Below are 21,277 nucleotides of genomic sequence, written 5' to 3'. Positions count from 1 at the left end.
CAACGTCTAATCCCTAGATTGAATAATTGAGACCTTTCTCTAATTAACACCCTAGGGTTGCATTAACTCGATCTATAGATCCCCTTATTAGATTTCACCCTAATCCGGCAAAATCTTGTCACCCTATGTCTAGGCGCGTAAACAAATTTGCTTAATTATGACAAATGTACTCTTAGACAGGGTCTATTCCTCCTCTGAATAAGAGCTTATCTTGAGTCAGTATCCTAGGATATCAAAACAAGAATTAAGACCACATAATTAAGAATAAGTTAAATATTTATCACACAATTCAGAAAATAATAGTAACATTCGTCTTAGGTTTCATTCCCCTTAGGTATTTAGGGGTTTTAGTTCATAACTAAATAAGAAAACATCTCAGAATAATAAAGAATACAAAACATAAAGAAAACCCAAAACTCCTGAAGGGGAAATTGAGGAGAGATCTTCAGTCTTGATGGTGAATCCGACTTCTGAGATGTATCAATCGACTTCCTTGGAGTAATTCCTTACTCCCTCCCTGTGTCTCCTTTTTCTTCCTCCTTTATGGTGTATTTATAGGCTTTGAAATGCCTAAGAGCCCTTAAATTAGCCTTTCCCGAATTGGACTCAACTTGGGCTCGACAGGGACACGCTCGTGTGACACGCCTGTGTGCGATTACTTTAGGCTGTGTTCGAGCCTGCCAAATTGACACGGCCGTGTGGTTTGCCCGTGTGAGGAAGTCCAGGCCGTGTTAATTTCGTACTTTGGCCCATTTTCTCTATTTTTGGCCCGTTTCTCGTTCTTTTCGCTCTCCTATGCTCTCCTAAGTATAAAACATGAAATTAAAGCATTAGGAGCATCAAATTTACCAATTCTAACGGGAAATCATCCATAAAATATGTTAAACATGGGGTAAAAATATGTATAAATTACGGTTTATCAAAGCCTGTTCCGGCGATAGATACGGTTAGTAATGTTACATTTATTGGTATCAGAACTATGGTTTAGCCGATTCTCGAGCTAACGTAACAAGTATGAGTTTAGCTATATATGCCATTATATAATTTATGATAGCGTGATATCTTCTGACGATTTTAAATGTGTTTTTCATATAGTAATGTCATTCAACCAAGCTAGAGCTAAATTTGAAGAAGCTAAGAGCACTGCTTAAGCTTCTATACAAAGAGCTGCATATAGTAGTAGTAGAAGGCCCATATCTGAGGGCCGAGGTGAGAAGGAAGAAGAAGCCTTATTCCAAATAATGAATGAATGATTCACAGAATTCATAAGAACAAATCTTCCTATACAACAACCTCCCCCTTTTGCTCCTCAACCGGTTCTTGACAGGTCACAAGGTGTTGAACCTGTTAGAACTGGTAAGCCTCCGGTAGATAAAATCCGTAAATATGGGTAGAATAATTTAGGGCTACTAATAAATAAGGATTAAATGTAGACATCAAGCTATTGATAGGAATTCTTGAATTAAGAGAAATTGTAGTATTGGCTGATCAGACACACAAAGCTGAGGAATTAAGCAAAGAGAAGAGACAAGTAGAGAGAGAAGCCTTGATTTCTAATAGAAGATTTATGAGGAAGCCATAAGCATCTGCTTCAAAGAAATAAAAAAATACTATGATCGTTCTACCATAATTATGGGGTATTCTGAAAAAGAACGAGGCTCTCAACATTCTAATCCGAGATCTCCGTCTCCATCTATAACAAGTGTTGGAAGTGTTGGAAACCCCAAACTTAGATGTAGACATTGTAATAAATTTTATTTTGGGGAGTGTCATATGAGAAGTAGAGCCTGTTATAGATATGGTTCTCTTGATCATTTTCTCAAAAATTGTCTGGAAAGAATTGAAAAAGATATTGATCGAACTTCGAAGTCGAGTAACCCCACCACGAGAGGTAGACCACCTCGTCATCCCGACAATACCAGTGGTAGCCGAGGTGATACAAAAGATTCAACAGTTAAATATGAAGTAAGAGCATCAGCAAGGACATATGCATACATGCAAGAGAAGATGCCTCTGCACCAGATGTCATTACTGGTACATTTTCTCTTCTTGATACTGATATTACCGCTTTGATTAATCTTGGTTCAACACATTCATACATATGCACAAATTTAGTGTTTGTTAAAAATTTACCTGTTGAGTTCACTGAATTCGTGGTTAAAGTTTCAAACCCCCTGGGCTAGTATATTATGGTGGATAAAGTTTGTAAAAACTGTCCATTGATGGTAAAGGGTTATTGTTTCTCGGCTGATTTGATGCTACTGTCTTTTGATGAATTTGATGTAATTTTGGGAATGGACTGGCTAACTCAGCATGATGCAGTGGTAAATTGTAAACAGAAATACACTGTGTTAAAAATGTCAGCATGGTGAATTACTTTATGTCGAATTTGATAAATTGGATGAGTTATTTAATGTAATCTCAGCTATATCAGCACAAAAATATGTCAGAAAAGGGTATGATGCTTATCTTGCATATGTGCTGGACACTAAAGTATCCGAATCGAAGATTAAGTCAGTACCAGTTGTTTGTGAGTTTCCTGATGTGTTTTCAGAAGAATTACTCGGATTACCGCCAATCAGAGAGGCGAAATTTTATATAGATCTTGTTCCAGAAATAACACCGATATTTATAGCACCTTATTGAATGGTCGTAACGGAATTAAAAAAGTTGAAAGCACTGTTGCAAGAATTGACAGATAGGGGCTTTGGTCGACCTAGTCATTCACCTTGGGATGCACTGGTTCTGTTTGTAAAGAAGAAAGATGAATCGTTGAGGCTGTGTATTGATTACAGACAGCTCAACAATGTTACAATCAAGAACAAGTTCCCATTGCCTCGAATCGATGACCTGTTTAATCAGTTGAATGGTGCCACAGTGTTCTCTAAAATAGATCTTCGTTTTGGATACTATCAGTTGCGAGTGAAAGGCTCAGATGTATTGAAGACAGCTTTCAGAACTACACTATAAGTTCTTTGTGATGCCGTTTGGTTTGACGAATGCACTTGCAGTATTCATAGATTTAATGAATAGAATTTTCAGACAGTATCTAGACAGGTTTGTAGTGGTGTTTATTAATGATATTCTGGTATACTCCCGAGATGAAAATGAACATGCTAAACACCTGAGAATTGTGTTGCAAACTCTGCGTGAAAAAAAATTATATGCCAAATTTAGTAAATGTGAATTTTGGCTTCGGGAAGTTAGTTTCCTTGGATATATAGTATCTGCTGAAGGTATTAGGGCGGATCCGAATAAAATTTCAGCAATTATTAATTGGAAACCAAAGAAAAATGTGTCTGAAGTCAGAAGTTTTCTAGGACTAAGAGGATATTATCAGAGGTTTGTTTAAGGGTTTTCAATGATAGCTTCTCCAATGACTCATTTATTACAAAAAAAAGATGTGAAATTTGAGTGGTCTGATAAATGCCAATAGAGTTTGGACAGATTGAAAACTTTGTTTACTGAAGCGCCCGTACTAGTTCAAATTGAATCGGGTAAGGAATTTGTAATTTACAATGATGCATTATTGAATGGTTTATGCTGTGTCTTGATGCAAAAATGTAAAGTAATAGCCTATGCTTCTAGACAGCTAAAACCACATGAAAAGAACTACCTGATAGATAATCTTGAATTAGCAGCTATTGTGTTTGCATTAAAAATCTGGCGGCATTACTTGTTTGGTGAAAAGTGTCACTTATTCACCGATCATAGAAGTTTGAAGTATTTGATGTCGCAAAAAGACTTAAATTTGAGACAGCGCAAGTGGCTTGAGTTATTGAAAGATTTTGATATGGTTATTGATTACCATCTAGGAAAAGCTAATGTGGTTGCAGATGCTTTGAGTAGGAAATCCCTATTTGCTTTGCGAACGTTGAATACCTAGTTGTCTTTATCTGAAAATGGTTCAATTGTAGCTGAGTTATAAACTAGACCAATATTCCTGCAACAGATTTGTGAAGCTCAAAAAAGTGATTATGAATTACAAGCTAAGTCGGGTACAATGTGAGTCAACTTTCGATTCTGAATTTTATATTAGTTCTAATGATTGTCCGTTATTTAATGACTGAATATGTGTACCGAAGAATTTAAAGCTGATACAGAAGATTTTGCATGAAGCTCATAATGGTACTATGTTTGTTCATCCGGGAAGTAATAAAATGTATAATGATTTGGAAAAGATGTACTGGTGGTTGGGAATGAAGTGAGATATTTTTGAATTTGTATCCAAATGTTTGGTATGTCAACAAGTCAAAACTGAAAATCAAGTGACTTCGGGATTATTACAACCAGTTATGATACCGGACTGGAAATGGGAAAGAATTACTATGGATTTTGTATCGGGATTACCCTTATCTTTGAAAAAGAAAGATGCCATTTGGGTAATCATTGAAGTCTGCACATTTTATTCCGGTACATATGGATTTTTCCTTGGATAGATTGGCTGAATTATATGTTTCTGAAATTGTCAGACTACATGGAGTACCAGTCTTTATTATATTCGATAGAGATCCCCGGTTTACATCTTGATTCTGTAATAAATTGCAAGAAGCTCTAGGTATGCAATTACATATAATAAAGCTTTTAGAGGATATACTCCATTGTTGTGTTTTGGAATTCGAAGGTAACTAGGAAAATACCTACATTTGATTGAATTTACATATAATAATAGTTATTAGTCGTGCATTAGAATGGCACCGTATGAGGGTCTTTATGGTTGTATAACTCTGTTGTACTGGACAGAACTCAGTGAGAAAAAGATACACGAGGTTGATTTAGTTCGTGAGACTGAAGAAAAGGTGAAAGTAATTCGGGATAGTTTGAGAGTACCCCTTGATCGTCAAAAGTCTTATGCTGAGCTTAAACAAAAAGAGATAGAATTCCAGATCTGTGATAATTGGAAGAAAGTTCTCCGGTTTGGCCGTAAAGAAAAATTGAGTCCAAGGTTCATCAGACCGTATGAGATTACAGAAAAAATTGGCCCTGTTGCTTATCGACTGACATTACCACCAGAACTTGACAGAATTCATAATGTATTTCACGTGTCTATGTTACGATGGTATCGGTCAGATCCTTCACATGTTATATCTTCGATAGAAGTTGAGATTCAGCCTAACATGACCTATAGTGAGGAACTGATCAAAATTTTGGCACATGAGACAAAAGAGTTAAAAAATAAAAAGGTAGCTTTAGTAAAAGTTCTCTGGCAACGACATGTTATATAGAAGAGGCTACTTGGGAATTAGAGGATACAATAAGAAAGCAATATCCGAATCTCTTTACTGGTAAGATTTTCGAGGACAAAAATTCTTTAAGGGGGAGAGTTGTAACAACCCATTTTCAATGAAATCGGAACAGTGGTTTCGGGACCACAAATTCGAGTCAGAAAGAAAATTTATTTTAATAATATTTCATGGTCTATATTATGATAGGAAAGTATGAAAATTTCGATAAGAAAATTTTACTGATTTCATGTTTAATTGTGGAAAGGAACAAATTGCATAAAATGCAAAAGTTGAGTTCTAGTAGCTATAAGTATCAAATAGCTATGAAATTCAAAATTTGAGGTTCTTATATGGTAATTAGACCATTAAGAAAAGTTAGTAGATATTTGTTATTATTAATATATAGAAAATTAGAAAAAGAAAAGACTAAATTGGAAATGAAATAAATAAAAGATGATAAATTAAATAAATGTTTAATATCATCATTTTATATCATCTTCTTCCCCAAAAATACATAGAAATCCTAGGAAAGAGAAAGCAAGCTTTCTTGGCTTAATTGGGTAAGTAATCTTGTCCCATTTTTAGTAATTTTTATATTTTTGAGTTCGGAATAGTTTAATTTATCTATTTTGGGGATTAATTTGTAAAGAAATCAAAGTATAGAAATTTTTCCATGGATGTAAATGCTAAAATTTTAAAATTTATGGTGAAAGGTTGTTAATAGATAAACAACTTTTACAAAGAGAATTTTGATGAAATTATGATTTAAGGACAAAATTGAAAGTAGTAAAACCTATGGAAAATTCTGATTTTTGTGAAATTCATTGGCTGTTATTGTAACATGTATAAATCGGTTAGGCTTGGAATAAGGATTAAATTGCATGAATTTTATTTTCCGAGCCTAGGGACAAAATTGTCATTTATGAAAAGTATAGGGGAAAAATAGTAATTTTGCCTAAGAAGTGAATTGAGTTCAATCGAGTATGAAATGAATTAAATTGATGTTAAACTCATTTATATATATCCGAAAAACTCAAATAAGAAGTTAGATCAAGGAAAAGAAAAAGTGTCGGATTGGTAGATTTCTGTATACGAACAAGTAACGAGGTAAGTTCTTATAACTAAATCGTGTGTATTTATATGCTTAAATTGAATGTTGTATGTATGAATTGCGTAAATGCTATTGATGTGAAATTGAACACATGATCGATAAAGCTAGATAAATGTTGAGTCCCGTATGAATAATGAAATTCGATAGATATAGTATTTTCCCGTATTGATTATAGTCCTGCATATGTTGCAGACAAACTATAGCTCGAAAGAGCAATCATGTTATAACCCCTCTCGAGCATCCTGTTATATAGTTCTTGTGAGCATCCTGATCAGTAGTGATTTTACATTTGTTGCGCACTACCGCAGCTCTTTGTAAGCGTCCTGTTACACAATTTGATCGGTTGTGATCTAGCATTTATTGCGGGTACAAATCCAACTCTTCATAAGCATCCTGATATAGGCTCTTATGAGCTTTTTAACATGGCTCGCTTGACCCCCTGTTATGTTATCTAGGGCTCTCTGTTAATAACTCTTCGTAGTTACCTGTTAAGCTCAATGAGTTTCCTATTCTAAACTCTTCGGAGTTTCCTGTATAGCCCAAATAAGCATCCTGTTACATGGCTCATCTGAGCATCCTGACATATGGCTCGAGAGCGTGCTTCCTAATTATGTGCCCTAATTGGGTACCCCTGGATATGAATTGATGGATTTCAGTTTTGTACACTTTTAGTGTACTACATGAGCGTATCCATCAATATTTCAAATAAATTCAACGGATAAAGTTTTGACATGGCTAAAATGGATTTGAAATGATTTGTCATAGAAATGTACATGTAATATGGAATAATTATATAGAGAGCACATGTATATGAAAATCATTAAACAATGAGCTCATCTATGTTTTAGTATTATGTGAATTACTAGACTAACATGATTGATGAAGTCGTGTTTTAGGCCATTAGCCAAATTGCTTGGATGCATTTTTGTGTGCTTTTCTTAAATAAAAATATATGGTAAGTTAAATTCCTGTTATACTAACTTACTAAGAATTTGAAATGTTTACTCAATTTTCTTTCCACTGTTTTATAGTACTCGGATGCTCGTAAAGGTTGGAGAGCGGTCAGAGCATCATTACACTATATCCAGCTTGCTTTGGTATAAATAGGAAACTTACTTTGGTATAATGGCATGTATAGGCTAATGGTAACAAGCAAGGGTATGTAAATGTTTTGGTTGTAATTAGCCATTGGAATGGCTAGTGATAACATATTTAGTATATTAATGCATGAAGTTATATCATGTTTGGTGTATGAGTATGCTTGGATTAGTAACTTAGACATAATCACACTTGGGTTAGTATATGACTAGAAAAAAGTAAGATAAATACTTGAAAGTGCAAGCAACATATTACAGCAAAACTAACTTTTAGCGGCCTTTTTTTAGGCCTTTAGCGGCGCTTTTAGGCGCCGCTAAAACTCTTTGTGGCGCTTTTACAAGCGCCACAAAAAATGCCGCTATAGATGGCGCCACAAAAGTTTGCGGCGTTTATTTTAAAAAACGCCGCTAAATGTCATAAATTCAAAAAAAATTATAAAATATTATAAAGGTCATGAAAAATATAAAAATAATGTCCATGATATAAATATAAAATTTTCTATTAAAATTCATTATCAAATTAAATTTTCTATTAACATTTTAACTTTAAAACTAAATACAAAAATTAATGAATTTAAATTTAGAATTTAAAATAATAAATTAATAACACAATTAAAATCCAAAAGTTAGAACTCAAATTATCTTAAATATTAAAATAAAAATAAAAATTTAGAATCAAAACTAAAATAAATAATAAAAACTAGATTAAATATAAAAATATCAATAAAATAAGATATTATAATGAAGTTACTTAAATGAAATAAAGACTTAAATCATAACTATGTAAAATATAAGATTTGAATATCCATTCCCATGTCAAATATCAACATTGATTATTTAAGCTAGTAATGAATATTCTCTTTTCTAAGTCAAAATTACAATTCATGTTTTTCTTCTTTCAACTCAAATAAAAAAAAATGTTGAAAACAAAACAATTAAATAAAAAAATAGAATAATTAGTTGACACGAGATTATTATTAAATATATGCAAATATGCAAGTAGACTATTACAAAATTAGGTGTAGTTTTTGATCAATCCTACTGCAGGTTCTAACTATAATCTGCTTAACTAAGATACAAACATAAGGCACTCTAATACTTTTTTGCACATAAAATATCTGAAACTCACACCTGAATTCGGATTCAGAGCACATACGGTGTCAACTGCATGTTGATCAATATCATTCTTATTCGCTGTTGCAATGCCTCCCATATGCATTTGTAGAGGTAGGAGCCAGCCATTATGTGCCTTCTGCAAATTGTTCTTGGACTGCAATCTAGTGTACTTGATTTTTCCTGTTCCATTTGCCACCAGTCAAAACATAAAAGAGCTATATTATGGTAACTCCATCAGCTTACATAGTAAATTATAGCTCGCATGTTTCAAAGGTATGATTCAATCAGTGGGGATTCTGGTAAAATAACAGTCGTTGAGAAGGCAAATTGATAATAAATTAGATAGGAGCAGAGAATATATACTATATTTTATCTGAACAAATGTTCCTTTCTTCAAATATATTGGAATGAATAATGATTAATTTGCATCATCAACGCTAGTGAAAATCCAATTTTAGGGCTATGGCATGTTTACGTAACATTTCTCTTGTTCTATTTTATAGAGCAACTACAAGTGCAAAGAGTGATAAAACGAAAAAAATGCAGAAGCTAGTAACCAATCCAGAATTCAGTTGGTGGTCAATCTTTATTAATTTATAAGGAATTTTATGTTTTCAATTCTTATAAATGTATATTACTATTTTCTTTTACTAAGATGCATGAATGACTTACAAACGAAAAGCACTGCATATAGTGATGGAATCACCTAAGGATAAATTATTCAAGGGATCATAAATAGGCCTACTGATGATGATCAAGATCCAGATGACAATTATATAGTCACTTTAAATAACTATTTGCTAAACATGAAAACAATGCGCTGAATATAAGGTAAAATACTAAAAGAAACTCCTAACTGTTTCACTTTTTTAAGTAAACCCCTATAATTTTATTGTACCCAAATACACCCTCATTTTTCAATTTTTTCCCATACAAGCCTTTATATCAAATGAAAGATTTATGTCAAGGGCTTAAATACAATACAAATTAAAAGTTTAGGGTTTATTTGAGTATAATTAAAGGTAAAGGGTATATCTGGTTGCAAATTAAAGATTAATGTAATATTTGGGTACAATAGAAGTATAAGGACATGCGTCGACAAAGTGAAAGTTCAAAACCTATTTTTCCTTTTTGGGGGGGTTATTTCAGCCTAAATCTAACATCTAAATGGATAAAATAAAATGCATCTTACTCAAATTGAAAGAAAAAAAAGGGGAAAAAAAGAGGGGTAATTAACTAAAGGTTAACAAAGTTAGAATGTGGTGGGTGATCTCAACCTAGCAAACAATTCTTAAATAAAGGTGCTGTCATCCTTCAATAAAGAAATAACCTAGAAGACAACACTGCAGTTAAGTGGAAAAGAAACAAAAAACCTAGGCCTCACATATTAACAAGAAGCACTAAAAATCTTACTATAGCATTGTTAGAATGAATCATAGAATCGAGACTGGCAACTGTTGCCTCATCCAATACCCTTGCCAAAACAACATCCTGACAAAAGCAATCAGAAGCAAGGATTACAAAACCAAAGACATGAAGAGTCATAAGCCTTAACATTTAAGATCCTTACCTTCAAATAACCAACACAGTATGCCTGGTGTATTTTTGAGATGGCCATCGAATTTTTAATTGGAACGACCTGTAAAAGAATAAGAATGAACCTTTTTTTACAGAACTCCTGATTTTCTTTCACCTGATCTAAACTCCCTCTATAAAACTCCACTATGAGCAGCAAGACCCATGTAAAAATAAATTACCTCCTTAAAAACAACATGTTCTTTCAGAAAATTCTGATAGTGTTGTACTTGAGGAACATCTGGATCATTTGCAAACCAGAGAAGAAGAAACTGCCTTACCAAAACAAGCTAAACTATTAAACAATAGACAAATTTTTGGAAATAGACATAAAACATAGGAACATTCAAAAAGGCAAAATATATTAAAAGGTTATTATCATAAAAAATAATTGTACAAAATCTTATAACTACAAGCCCGCATCGAAACAATCAAATGAAGTTGCAAATTAAACATTCAATTCAATCCACCAACAGTTCCTGATAATATATCTGTAAACAAATAGTGATATACTTACATTCAAAAGAACCAATAATATCCATGATCAATTCGTCTCCAAATATTTTCTCAAAAATTTGAGCACTATTGAGCAAAACTGTAAGATAACCAATAACATAAATCATGGATCCATGAATCAGTCATAAATACAAGCACGTTTTAATAAAGAAAAAGAGCATTTAAGCGAAAAAGTGTACTAACTTATCCCCTTGACTATTTTAAATATCATGTGAAGACCATCCATATTTTCCAAGTCTTCACAAATTCTGAATAGCTCCATCAGCTTCTGGAAGAAATCTTGCTGCATTGAGATCAAACTCAATTTAGCACGTCTGAACATTTAGAATTAACACAATAAAAAGTCAAGACAGATACTAAACCATAAGTTTGAAATAGAAACAAAGAAAACTAGGAAACCAAATAATAGAAAGCATATATAGGGAAAAAATTAAAAATAACCAAGAAATAAAGCTCATAGTTACATGTAGAAGAAATATGCAACATGTTTGATATTTCTCCCATATGACATGGAAGATCACTGTGAACAAAAAAGCTCAGAGAGTTGAGAAGCTAAAGGAAACCAAATTATTACCTTGATAGCACAGCCACAATTGATAACTTAATGTTGCTGAATACCAACATTATCAATGGTTAAGTGACTGGCAGTTAACCACCGAATACTAAACTGCACAAGATCTACATACAGAAGATATTAAAGAAGATATTAACACGCATAAGCAAGGTTTTCAAAGAAGCATACATCATTCAATATTGGTTCTATCAGCCGCATCTGATCAGCAATGCCACTCTCAGTCACAGTCTGCAGGGAAAATTGATGAACAAAATGAAAAAAATATTTAGATAGGTATACCTGAGCAGACTAATTTGAAGAAGCTTTCCAAAAAATATAAGCAGATCATACAGAAAATATAGAAACTACTAAAAGAAAAAAACAACCTACTCCAGATTACAAGTAATTATAACATAAGCTGAAATAATTATAATCAAGACAAGCATAAAATAAATAACAACTTCAAATAATATTTACAGGATCAGCAGTAAAGGTGTTCTCTTGCGACAGTTCCATATTGTGTGGATTTGCTCTAGCACCACTGGTGCCTTCACTCGAATCATCGTACATCTTGTTGTCTAGAAAACATAATTAATATTTACAAGTAAGATTGCTATACTGACAGTTTAAGAATGTAGACACCAAATTATAACTGTAGATTAACATAATAGAATATCAACTTACAACCATTACATGATGGATTACAGAATTCAAAACCACCACCATAGTCTTTCTTATACAGAGCAACCTATATGCAAAAGAGAATCAGATCTGACCCAAATCTAAGCAAATTGAATTTAAAAAATATATACATGCCAAAACTTACAGGATCAGCATCATGATGACCCTGTAAATAAGTAGAGAAGTACACAGCATTAGACAGAGAATTAGAAATTTATAGCTTTCCTACTCAGGACTTTTGTGTGTGTATTTGTCTAATATTTATTGTTTTGACTTGGTCTCTTACAAACAAGTGGAATCGATCAAACAATGTTGAAACAACATTATGATATTTCTACAATTGCGTTTATCTTTATTTCATTCCAATTCATTAAAATCCTCCATGTATTCCTTGAACGAACGTCCAATCTAAGAATCATAAGAAAAAGGACATAAAAGGATCAGAAGACATAAAAATCCAAATATTTAAGCTCCAACCATTTTTGTCTGCTTATTGATGTTGAGGTAAAATAATGTGAGTTCAAAATTTACTTACAAAGAAAGTACAAACATTTCTGGCCAATATATATATATATATATATAGTATGATCTTTACCTGTAACCCAGAGAATTAATAAAAGAAATGAATATTTATGGTCATATCAGTTTATAGTTTGCGAAAGATGAAATAAACTGCCCGTCAAAGAAATTAAAGGGATGACAGACAAGTTCTACTTTATGCAAGTTCTGATAGGCGCATAATTCCTACATGTACATGACATTCTTACTTGTATGTTGTTGCAAATCTCAGCTCCTCTGCTAGACTCAGGATCTCCATGAATACTAACAGGATTTGTGAGCTTTTGGTTCTGTAGCCTTCCTAAATAAGGATCCAAAACTTCGATTACCATATTTTTTACTATGCTAAACAAAGTTATCCCCTGTGATTAATTGCTGCATTTGGTCCCCTGTGATTACCATATTTCAATTACTTATACTTTCAGAAGCTGACTTCCCTTCTTTTGATCTTCAATGGGCTGAGACAGCCACAGATATAATTATTAAAAAATATCACAGTACCTCATCAGCAAATGCCAGGCAGACTCTTCCCTAACAGCCAAGTGCAACACCCTTTAGTCCACATCTGCTGCACTTCAGCTTTGCACCCTTTGCCAGTACTGGTTTAAGGTTCTTAACATTGTCACCAACAAAATACACTTGAGGTGCCCTGCATTTGAAGACAATATAAGTGTATTTCTAGCAGCAAGAAAGCTACAACAAAAAGAAAAGGCTAACCATGTCAAAATAAAACATTACCATAATATATAAACAAGTTACACTGAAAATACCATCTACCCCAACAAAAACCCATAATTTCCCTTTCACTTAAACATTAGACAATTCAAAGTTTCCAATAAAATACCATTCAATACACGAGTTGTGAACATGTATAACATTTGAGCCAAATAATCAATCTCCTATTACTGGTTTTCCATTGATATAATGTAACATCATTCCAGTGGCCTGGAAAATTTATAAGAATACAAGCTCTGGTAACTTCCTTATATGAGGAAAGTCAAAAAATTTCAAAATATTATCTTAAAGATAATTTTTAATAAAAGGGAGAATCAAGTAAATGCTCAACAGGACCTTACCTCAGAGAGTCTAAAAAATCAAGAGAGCGGTTTCGAGTGCGAGTGAAACTGTGAAAGCATGTTTAAAGCATGGCCATTCACCTTAGTCCAAGACCTAAAGAGCCATCTCCGATTCTCCAGTCTCCACTCTCCATACCAAGTTACCAACAATAGTTTGGAGAGACAAGTAGACGAGACGACCAAATGCTTCTATAATGTATTGAAGAAAGAACATAGAACCAGTGAAAAATTTAGTACTGGAGATTAAAGAATTAAGATTGTGGAATCGTCATGGGTCAAAGGAGGCAACCTGGGAAACGGAGGAATTAATGAAATCTTAATATCCACACTTATTCCCTGGTATGAAATTTCGAGGACGAAATTTCCGAGAGGAGGAGAGTTGTAACGGCCCAAATTCTAGGGGTGTCGGAACAGTAATTCGAGATTACTAAATCTAAAAAATGAGTAAAAAATATTATTAATTTAATGAAAATAAGTTAGATGTGAAGTTAAGAGAATGATTGAAATAGCGAATAGTATTTTATAATAAATACTAAATAATTTGGAAGTGAAAACGAGGTATCGAGACCTCATACTATTAAACCGAGCCATAAATATTTTTATAAATATTTATGGAGTGTTAGTAAGTTAGTATTAAAGTTTCATCAAGAAATTTTAAGGTTTCGGTAGTCAATTGGGTAAAAAGGACTAAATTGAATTAAGTGTAAAATTGTGAAATGTGATTAAATAACTCTAGTAATAATTAAAGGAGGACTAAATAGGCAATTAAATACCAATTATTGGGCTGGATAGCATGTCTGTGCAGGAAATATTGAAATTAGGTGTGAACTAGGGGTAAAATTGGAAAACAAGTAAAAATTGAATAGTTAAAAATGGGATGTAATTGGAAATCTAAAGATTTCTTCAATTTTCTTCATCCTCTTCAACTAAAAGTAGCCATTGAAGAAACCTTAGAGCTGGTCTTTCATATTTTTACTGCAAGTTCAAATCTTTATTATTTCTTCAATTTTTTTTTGTGTTTTTGGGACTTTTACAACTACGTCCTATCATCTAATTAATTAGTTTTTGATTTCATGGTTGATTTTGAAAGTTGCCATGAATAAGTACTGGAATTTTATGCTGATTTAGCATGGAATTAAAGCTTAAATTTGTTTATATGCTGATTTTATTGAAAGAATTATATAGAAAGTGAATATTTAGGGACCTAAATGTAAAAGAGCTTGAAATTAGGGTTTTATGTGGAAATTATAAATTTCAATGATTAAAGTAATTTAAAATGTCTAAGGAAAGTTTTAATTGAGAAGAAAAGGTTCTATTGATGAGTTAATTGGTCAGGGACCAAATTCTGAAAATTGTGAAATTTAGGGTAAAAGTGTAATTTCAGGAATTAAAGGGTATAAATTGTGAGATAAAATAAAATTGAAATGAATGCTAATTAATGAATGATTTTGCAATTATAGATCAAGAAATTGAATTGAATCGTGGAAAAGGAGAAAATAGTCGAATAATTTTCTCGAACTTCTACAACTATTGCAAATTAGCCCAGGTAAGTTCATGTGGCTAAATTTTAGTGATCATTGTTATTTTTATGAATTTTATAATGACTTATACTATATGATTATGATAAAACCATGAACAATGTAAAAACATGAAATTGAGGAAATGATCAAATTGAATGAAACATCGGATTGAGTACTTCTGTCCAGTGAAAAACGATGAATTTACAGAAAAAGACCATGCTTGGACCACGGTAACAAGAGATAAGCTATATCTGTATAAGACCATAGCTGGGCTATGGCATCGAAAAACAAGTGATAAGTGATTTTCGTATAAGATCATAGCTGGGTTATGGCTTCGGATTAAAGTGATACAAGTGATCCGTATAAGACCATAGCTGGGCTATGGCATCGGAGAAAAGTGATAAGTGCTCCCGTGTAAGACCACATCCAAGATATGGCATCGATATAATATATGACTCGTATAAGACCATGACTAGGCCATGGCTTCGGAAAGTGAAACGTGATTATGTGCAAGTCCATAGTTTTACTATGCCAAAGTGAAGACGAAGTACTCAATTCCGTATAGTTTCTTAATTTGAAAACAGATGGTAAGCGATAAATGGGCCCAAAAGAATGAAGTTTAAGTGTGAATAATATTAAGTGAAATTGACTTGGTTTGTGAATGACAGGAGAAATTAGTGAATTGCATAATATACGAATGCTTTACCATTTTTGGTAAGTTTACGTTCTAAGCCTATGAACTTACTAAGCTTTCACAAGCTTACTTGAATGTGAATGTTACATCTTGTAGATTAACGTGGAGACGGACGATTGGATCATCACCAAGAATCACACTATCTAGACGTTCTCCGGTAGTTTTTGGGTTAATATCTTTTGATTTATATGGCATGTATAAGTATTTGGTTGGATAAAGTTATAGATGGTTAAAGTATGTAAAAGGGATGACATATGTGTATGAAACTTAGTTTAATGGTTAAGTTGTAGTGTGTTAATATAAAATGCATATTATGGGCATAAATTGGTTGGTTGGTTGGTTGTAATTTGTATATAATTGTGTTTAAGTGTAGGTAATGGATGAAAGGGTGAGAAAAGTGGCCGAAAACGGCTTGTTTTCGTCCACGTGGTTAGACACATGGGCATGTGTCTAGGCCGTGTGTGACACACGGTAAGCCCACGGGCGTGTGATATGACCGTGTGTCCCCTGCATCCTTAAATGTGAAGTCAGGATAGTACACAGTCTTAAGACGCGGCCGTGTGAAGGACACGGGTTTCAAGCGTGGTCGTGTGTCAAAATCGTGTGAAAATGGCTTAGAAATGGTGAAAAATCAGTTTACCACACGGCTTAGCCACATGGGCGTGTGCCCAGGCCATGTGCCCCTTTGATGCTTAAGAAATTGCAAGTCAAAATTGCCAATAGGCTTGCCACACGGCCATGGGAGCCACACGGGCTAGCCACAAAGGCATGTGCCCCTAACTTCAAGAATTTTTTTTTAAAGTTTTCCAAAGTTACCGGTTTAGTTCCAAATCACTTCCAAAGCATGTATAGTGCCCTGTAAGACCATATTAGAGACTTTATGGTGAAATTTGAAAAGTTTTGATTTGGAATGCAAATTTATGACTCGGTTTTGTACAAATGCTAATGTATAAGTTCGGTAATGCCTCGTAACCCTATTCCGATGACGGATACGGGTTAGAGGTGTTACATACAATGAGACTTGGAAAGGGTCCTCCCTCTTCTCCAATTAATGGAACACAAGTAAGTGGTTGTTAAAAGTCCAAAGGTTATCCTGAATAACTCGTACAATATCCACTTCAGCGTAAAACTGAAAAAGAAATCTTTTCTCGCCAAAATCAGAAATGGAAATTCTCCCAATCGGGTGCCATAAATTGGTCCGAAACCAAGCTTCATCTTCATCATCCTGAAGAGTGATACCAACAATGTCTTCTTCCATACTTAGACCAGAAGCACAAAAAACAAACCAAAATTGCAAAAAATCGCTCAAAACACAAACTTCAGATAGAGAAAATGACAATACGTGCCAAGAGAAAAAAAAAACGAAGTCATATATATTTTTAAAATTATAACTATGTGAAAATTTTAAAATAAATCATAACGTTATTTAAAAAAAAATCTAAAAGCCGCCTAAAATTTCAAAAGAATCAAAATGAGAGATGCATCAATTATCACAACTCAATCCAATCAAATAATGCCTTTTTTCCCTTTATTTCTCGTTTAGTATGCAGTTACAATTAATAAATAATAAATGCAAACATGATTGAAGGGTTAAAATATGTAATAGAAATTTAGTTTTTATGTTTTTATTGTTAAAATTTTAGTTTTTTTTAAGATTTTAAAATTTAAGTCTAATTATTAACACATTAATTTTTTTTAAAATTTGCTGATTAAATTTATTGGTATGACATTTAAAAAAAACTTACTTTTATTACAACTTTTTTCTTTTTAATTTTTTAAAAAATAAAATTTTAAGTTATTAATATAAAAATTATATGTAAATTGAATTTTATTGAAAAGTAATTAATTATTTAAAATTTTTGTTTAAAAATGTAATAGTATAACTTAAAAAATGTAATAATATCGATATATTATATTTTACTAATTATAAAAATTAAATAATTTTTTAAAAAATAAAAATATCTCACAAGGCAACTATTCAAATCATGGTTGGACGCACACAAGTCCTTTAAATTTATCATTTAACAATTTTTTTTAAAAACCCCTTTTTCACAAGGAATCAAATTGGGACCGTAAATCAACATGAAATAAATGTGTATACTTTTTTTAAAAATATGTAATTTAAAAATAATATAATTAATAAAACTATGTATTTAATCAAAATATATTTTTTTAATTAATAAATAAACATAAGTGATGGCATAAGAAAAATACCTACAATGGAATTTTAAAAAAATGAGTAAGACACCAATATATGAATATATTAAAAAATATATAAAAAAATATCAATGCATAGAAAATTTGCATATACTTATAAAAATAAAATTATAGTACTTTAAATCTAAAAAGTAGTACAAAATCAAACACAAACTCATCTATTTTTCCCTTTATTTCCCTTTCTCCACTCTTATTTTTCCCTTCATTTCTTTTCATCCCCTTTTTCCATTAAAAAAATATAATGATTTATTTAGCACTCTAACTCTATAAAAAGTTATTTTGGTCATTTATTTAATTTTCCCCCTCTTTAGGCCCTTAGACTTACATGATTTGTCAAATTACTCCAAAATTGATGGAAAAATTAACTTCTATTACCTTTGCTGACATGGCATACATTAATTAATTTTTGAAATTTTAAATTATTAAAAAATATTTTTTATATTTTTTAAATTTTACAAAATTAATTAATTGTTGACATGTCATCCACATGTTTTCCATTCATTTTGGAGTAATTTGACAAACATCACAAGTTTAAGGATTAAAAGAGACAAAAAATTAAATGGATGACTAAAATGAATTTTTTTTCAAATTGGAGGGTCAAATAACTCATTATGCTAAGAAAAAAAAAACTAACTCCTACCATGTTTTAAAGGCATCACTACTATAGTGCTAAATGTTTTTTTTTTTGATAATTGAGAATAAGGGCGGAGTTATTAGGGATTAGATCTAAATTCTTGTACAACATACATATTTTTATACCACTAAGTCAAGGGGTTATTAGCAAATATATTTAATTTTTATAATGTTTATAGATGATAATAATATTTGTTCTAAAACTTTAAACACCTACACTCATTATATTTCTTTTTAACAATAAATGTCATAAAAGAGAGAGAAAAACTGGAAAGATAGTGAAGAGGTTATCGTATGATTTTTTTACTTATTATTTATTATTTATTTTTTTTAATGAAAAGAAAATGAATAAAATCAACTACATAAGACAACCATTGTCTTTATCTTCCTGTAGCAAATCTATTATTTACTTGGGAGCCTCATTAAAAACTTGTAAACTTAATTTCCAATCCAGGTTAAGTTTAGCAAGATGATCTGCCACCAAATTCTGATTTCTTGGAATATGTTTAACCTTCCAAAACCCTTTAGCCCTTATGATGCATTGAGTCCTTCTGAGTATAGTAATCCCGAAATCTTCCAAATCCAAGTTAGACAAGATTTGGGCAACTTCAGGTCTATCAGTCAATATAATGGTTCACCTATATCCCTTATTTAGCAAAATAAGAATTCCATCAAGGATACCCCAAGACTTCAGCCTCAAACGAAGAACAAACTCCTAAAAAATGAGTAAATCCCATTATCCAATTACCATCATGGTCTCTGGCCAACCTCTTGTAGCAGCATATCCAGAATCTCTGGCTACAACTCCATCCATGGATAAAAAAACCAAAAGTATCCTCCGAAAAATTTGCAGAGTTTGAACTATGATTATTTGTTTTACTGCTCCTAATACGTAATTCGTATTGTCGAGCCCAGTAGCTAGAGGTTTTACTATTAAATTTAATTTTTTAAATATAAGAAAATGAATCTACCAAACACAAATAAATTTCCTGCTAAATTTTAGAAATTCCCCATCAATTGTGACAATAAAGTTATTTGGCAAACAATTCTCTTTTCTTTTTTCTCATTAACTACTAAAACTCAAGTACTAACAAATCTATCGTGAGATACTCATAGTATTAAGGATGATAATGGAATGTGATAGGACCAAATATTTTTAAATTTATTGTCTCTTCATAATTGTCATGTTCTACTTCATCACCCGTCCATTCTCATTCCACCCCATCCCAACCCACTCTACTTCATTATGGATGTATAATTTTAAAAATCACTATCACTTCCATGGGATGTTGGTGCATCCATTCTAACCCCACCCCACTCCACTTTACTATGGATATATAATTTTGAAAACTACTACCATTTCCATGGGATGTTGGTGCATCCATTCTTACCCCACCCCACCTTGCTCCACCTCAATTTAATTTTTGCTACTTATTGTTTTAATTTAATTTTTGTTACTCATCTTTAATGTTTTCGATATTTTAAATAAAAATAAATATTAAATATAATTCTTAAAAAAATTGAATATAAAATAGATGATTTTTTCTATAACACATTATTACAATTTTACAATTTTAATAACACATATATATAATGATAAAATGATAATTTCATATAGTGCAGCGGGGCAGTGTAGGGTAAGGCAAGTAATTATCATAATCGCTCTATATATCCAAAAATAATTCCACCCCAATTTGCTCCATTTCCACTTTTCAAAATAAAAGCATCCACTTGATTCAAAATGTATCAATTCAAAATCCATCAGGCAATTCAGGTTTTGCCATCCTTACCTAGTATCAGTTAATATGCATTTTGACTCTTGTGTAGAAATTTGACAACTAGAAGATGTTAATATGCTTATTTTCACCTATTGAAATATGTTAATAGGCTTTTTTAAAGATAAGCTAAAGAAATTGTCTCACTCTTTGTGGTGCTTTAAAGCTTCATACCTCAAGCAAATTGTCATCAATAGTAGTCATATATGTTTGGCAAGCTATTTGTAGATTTTAGAGGACCCCTTAAATGATCAAGTGGGTGGTGGTTCTTGGAACGAAGGGTCTTATGGTGCTTTATAAAGGAAGTTATTTAATAAGAGAAAGATAGAGGAATTTTCAAATGATTATGGTTTTCAAAGGAGGATTAGCGTACGAATGTGCTTGCAAATCAAAGAAACTCGAAAGAGGAATGGTCATAGGGTAAATGAAGACATAAGAAGGGAACAACAGCATATTAAAACCACTACAACTAAGGTTCAAGAGAATTCTACAATTTTTTTTGAGAAAGTTGTGGTTGATTTGTCCTCTCGTGAAATTAAAAGGAATAGAGAAGAAGATATGGATGATGCAATTTGGAGTTTGAGTCTCTAATTAGGGTCACAAGAAGAAGGGTCTGTTGGATCTAGTGCCCTAAGTGTAGTATATTCATTTGTAAACTTGTAATTTTTTCAAAGAGATTGGTTAATAAAATAATTCATGGATTACATTAATATACTTTGCATAATGTCCTCATGCAGTTTTTCATGCGAAGCAAAATAGAAGCAAATATTGACTCATTAGTTGTCTAATGTTTAAACTAATACTAAGCGATATTCGTGGCCGGATCATCATACGGAAAGACAACTTATATTAGTAGATGAACCTAAACATGTCCTTAGTTTAATAAAAAAAATGAGCAAATTAATTGAAAGACTAATATGTCGCCTATAA

General features: G+C 32.1%; 1 protein-coding gene across 1 annotated transcript; it reads right to left on the bottom strand.

The window, feature by feature from the left end:
• Positions 1–8,353: 8,353 nt before the first annotated feature.
• LOC107933721 (uncharacterized) lies at positions 8,354–13,803 on the bottom strand. Its single transcript, XM_041111089.1, has 13 exons — positions 13,509–13,803; positions 12,934–13,081; positions 12,642–12,821; positions 12,020–12,040; positions 11,878–11,941; positions 11,671–11,771; positions 11,383–11,442; positions 10,824–10,923; positions 10,642–10,719; positions 10,307–10,365; positions 10,120–10,188; positions 9,963–10,040; positions 8,354–8,729 (listed from the first exon to the last, which is right to left on the bottom strand). The coding sequence occupies exons 3-13, from the start codon at positions 12,762–12,764 to the stop codon at positions 8,577–8,579; spliced, it is 906 nt and encodes a 301-aa protein (XP_040967023.1). The 5' UTR covers positions 12,765–12,821; positions 12,934–13,081; positions 13,509–13,803; the 3' UTR covers positions 8,354–8,576.
• Between the last annotated feature and the right edge of the window lie 7,474 nt (positions 13,804–21,277).

This window comes from Gossypium hirsutum, chromosome A04, assembly GCF_007990345.1.
Source record: "Gossypium hirsutum isolate 1008001.06 chromosome A04, Gossypium_hirsutum_v2.1, whole genome shotgun sequence".
NCBI classification, from domain to species: Eukaryota; Viridiplantae; Streptophyta; class Magnoliopsida; order Malvales; family Malvaceae; genus Gossypium; species Gossypium hirsutum.
Note: the sequence above shows the minus strand (reverse complement) of the source record. Positions and strands in the feature narration are given on the sequence as shown.

Coding starts and splice junctions, on each gene's coding strand:
- LOC107933721 (XM_041111089.1), bottom strand. CDS start 12,764: ATGGTAATCGAAGTTTTGGATCCTTATTTAGGAAGGCTACAGAACCAA. Junction 10,720..10,823: donor TAAAATAGTCAAGGGGATAA/GTTAGTACACTT, acceptor GTTATCTTACAG/TTTTGCTCAATAGTGCTCAA. Junction 10,366..10,641: donor TATTATTGGTTCTTTTGAAT/GTAAGTATATCA, acceptor CAAATGATCCAG/ATGTTCCTCAAGTACAACAC.